The sequence below is a fragment of the Notothenia coriiceps genome, unplaced genomic scaffold, assembly GCF_000735185.1.
Source record: "Notothenia coriiceps isolate Sejong01 unplaced genomic scaffold, NC01 NC01_scaffold00002591, whole genome shotgun sequence".
NCBI lineage: Eukaryota > Metazoa > Chordata > Actinopteri > Perciformes > Nototheniidae > Notothenia > Notothenia coriiceps.
In genome coordinates, this window is record NW_011335292.1 from 29 (window position 1) to 2,816 (window position 2,788).

General features: G+C 41.0%; 1 protein-coding gene across 1 annotated transcript in view; it reads left to right on the top strand.

The window, feature by feature from the left end:
* Positions 1 to 550: 550 nt before the first annotated feature.
* LOC104968143 (double-strand-break repair protein rad21-like protein 1) overlaps positions 551 to 2,788 on the top strand; it is a gene marked incomplete at both ends in the record, with an annotated part of 10,603 nt that continues 8,365 nt past the window's right edge. The window contains 2 exons of the mRNA XM_010797717.1: positions 551 to 650; positions 894 to 997. Coding sequence (XP_010796019.1) covers positions 551 to 650; positions 894 to 997 — 204 coding nt within the window. The remainder of the gene's footprint in view (positions 651 to 893; positions 998 to 2,788) is intronic.

Here is a 2,788-nt window from a genome sequence, read left to right on the forward strand (position 1 = left end):
ATTCGATGCAAAATTAACCAAAAAACATGACATTTCAACAGATTGTTATTTTTTTTAAGTAGAACAGAACAAGTTTAAATTATTTTATTGAAGAACGAAAACAGTCAACCCCACTCATTAAAAAATGAACAAAAATGCACCCCCCATCCAAAAATCCCCACAAAGTCCCATTCAAAATGTTAATGAAAAGATGTGGCTTCATTTGTCTTGTGCTTTGGGCTCGAAAGTGTGATCCAGTCTTCTCGAAATCATGTGTGCATGTGATGGAGGAATGCACAGTGCCTGTAGGGGGTGTGGTCTCAATAGCCATGCAGGAAGCCGTGTGCTATGGCATGGATATTCAAGTGTACTTGAATGGCATCTGTTTGTTTTAGTCAAGATTATGCTAACATATACTTTCCCCAACTATATTTAAGTTCCCTTTGAAGAGCCAACCTTCAATTTAGAAAATTCCCAGTTTATTCCCATGGAAAGTTTCCATCTTTGAAAATTCCTGGAATTTTGCAACCCTAAATGCAGTACATATTGTGTTTCTCTCTCCACACACCAGGTCAGACAGATTTGCCCGACGAGGGTCTCGAGGCAACGCTGAAGGCAATCACCTTGAATGAAGATTTCCTCGACTTTGATACCCAGCTGCCACATCCAAGGTGCCACTGTTTCCTCTCCCTGACGTGTATATACAGCGGATTTATTTACTCACAGAATAGCCTGTCATGTTATAAGAAGTGGATCAATGATGGTGACGGAGACAACAGTGTTACAATATAACATGTTTTTGTTTTGAATGATAGATACAGGGCTAACCCTTTTGTTAAATATTTGGATCACCTTCTAATGATGAAGTGTTCGGTCTGTGTTAACACTATCCTCTCTTCACATTGGGACAACAGTGACATCGCTGTTGTGAACCACTTCTCACTGAACCAGGTTCGCTCAGAGGACATCACGTTGAAAGAGGATATTGGAAGTGGCTTTCTGAATTTGATAGATTTCGGTAAGAACGATTTGCCTTGGTTGTGTCGAGCAGAGAGAGTACTGATTATATCTGTTGTTTATTGTCAACAAATCCTCTTAAAGAACAAAACCAACGATAAGCTGATCATTACAAGTATTATCCAAATTGAAAGCTCGATATATTTTATTCTTCTCTGCCAGAGAGCTCTACTGTAGACCAAAGACTATTAAAAACACATAAATGAGCCATTTGTCTCTTAACCCTTAGATGCATAAGTGGGTCTTTTAGGACCCGGTGAGGTGGTTTTCTTGAAGTATCTTTGTAATTACATTTTTTTATCGTTTCATATTCCAGCTATTCCTCAAAAAACATGTTTTCGATATCATGCCATTCACATTTCTACCCTAACCCAAAAATGACCCGCATGCATTTCCTATGGGATCCTCTGGGAACCTTTGATTCTTATCACCTGTCAGGACTACATTCACTGTAGACCACACAGACTACATCACAAGTGACATCTCTCAGGGAGATTATTTTACACAGCAAGATCTGATACCTGTCAGTATAATCATAATAATAATAATAATAATAATAATAATACATTATATTTTTATAGGGCTTTTCAAGGACTCAAAATCGCTTTACAATATAAGGGAAGGTTAGGGTGGGGGGTATAGGACTATCAAACTTGATCAACCGGCATGGATTGATGGGGGGTGGGCTTTGGTGAGTAGACAAGAGGGGAAGAGATGAGTTTTGAAAAGGGACTGGAATACTGTGAGGGTCTCAGAATAGCGGAGATCTTTGCATCGATATGTTCAAAATGTAAAAAAAAAAAGCTCTAAAATTATAAATAGTGAAAAATTTTATATAAAATATTTCTAGTGTGAACCAAAATATAATACTAAATATTATAAAAGTGATTTTTCTAAACCAAAATGACAAAATTGGAAGAAAAACACATTATTCTAATACGGGTCCTTTTTGTACCCACTTATGGAAGTAGAGTAGGGTCCAGTCTCTCGGGCATCTAAGGGTTAAGGGGGATGACTTAAAGGTCCCATGTCATGCTTTTCCGGTTATCACCCGTCCCCTTGTGTGTTATGAAGGTTTTTCTGAATGTAAACGGTCTGCAGAGTCAAAACCCTCAAAGTACACCCTGTAGCGAGTAAAACTCTAACACAGAGAAGACCTCCCCAAAACGCCTCGTTGGAGATACGTCACTGTCCATTGATTACTTCCTGGGTATTGTGACGTAGGAATGGCCAGTAGCCCAGAGCTATGACGCGATACGGTCATGCGGTACCCGGAACCAAATGAGCCAATCCTTGGAGCTGTTACGTTACGTCCGCGGAGCCGTTACGTTAAGCCCCCGCTGATTGGTCCAAATTGACCAATCCACTGACTTCCTCACACACACACTCAGTGCAAGCAGCTCTGCTGATCTCTCCTCCCTGGCTGCAGGCTGATAACAGACAGTTGGGATCGCGGCGAAATTCTCTCTGCAGACCCATTCTCACAGCGTTTATCAACCTTTGTCTTACTCAATATCAAGCCACACTTATTGTTTTACTCGGCTGTGACTTTGTGTGCTCAGGATGAGTTTGGCTGTGTTTCGCTGTCGCTAAACAAGGAAACCACACCTCCATGGAGCTCAGCGCGATTCACAACGTCCCGACCAATCAGAGCACACTGTGCTCACAGGGAGGGTGGGGGCTGGAGCTACTGGAGCTACAACGAGCCGTTAAAGGCAGAGAGTGAAATTCAGTGAATACACGTAGTTTACAGAGATGCTGTTTGAGAAACCAATGTGAGTTTGGAACATTG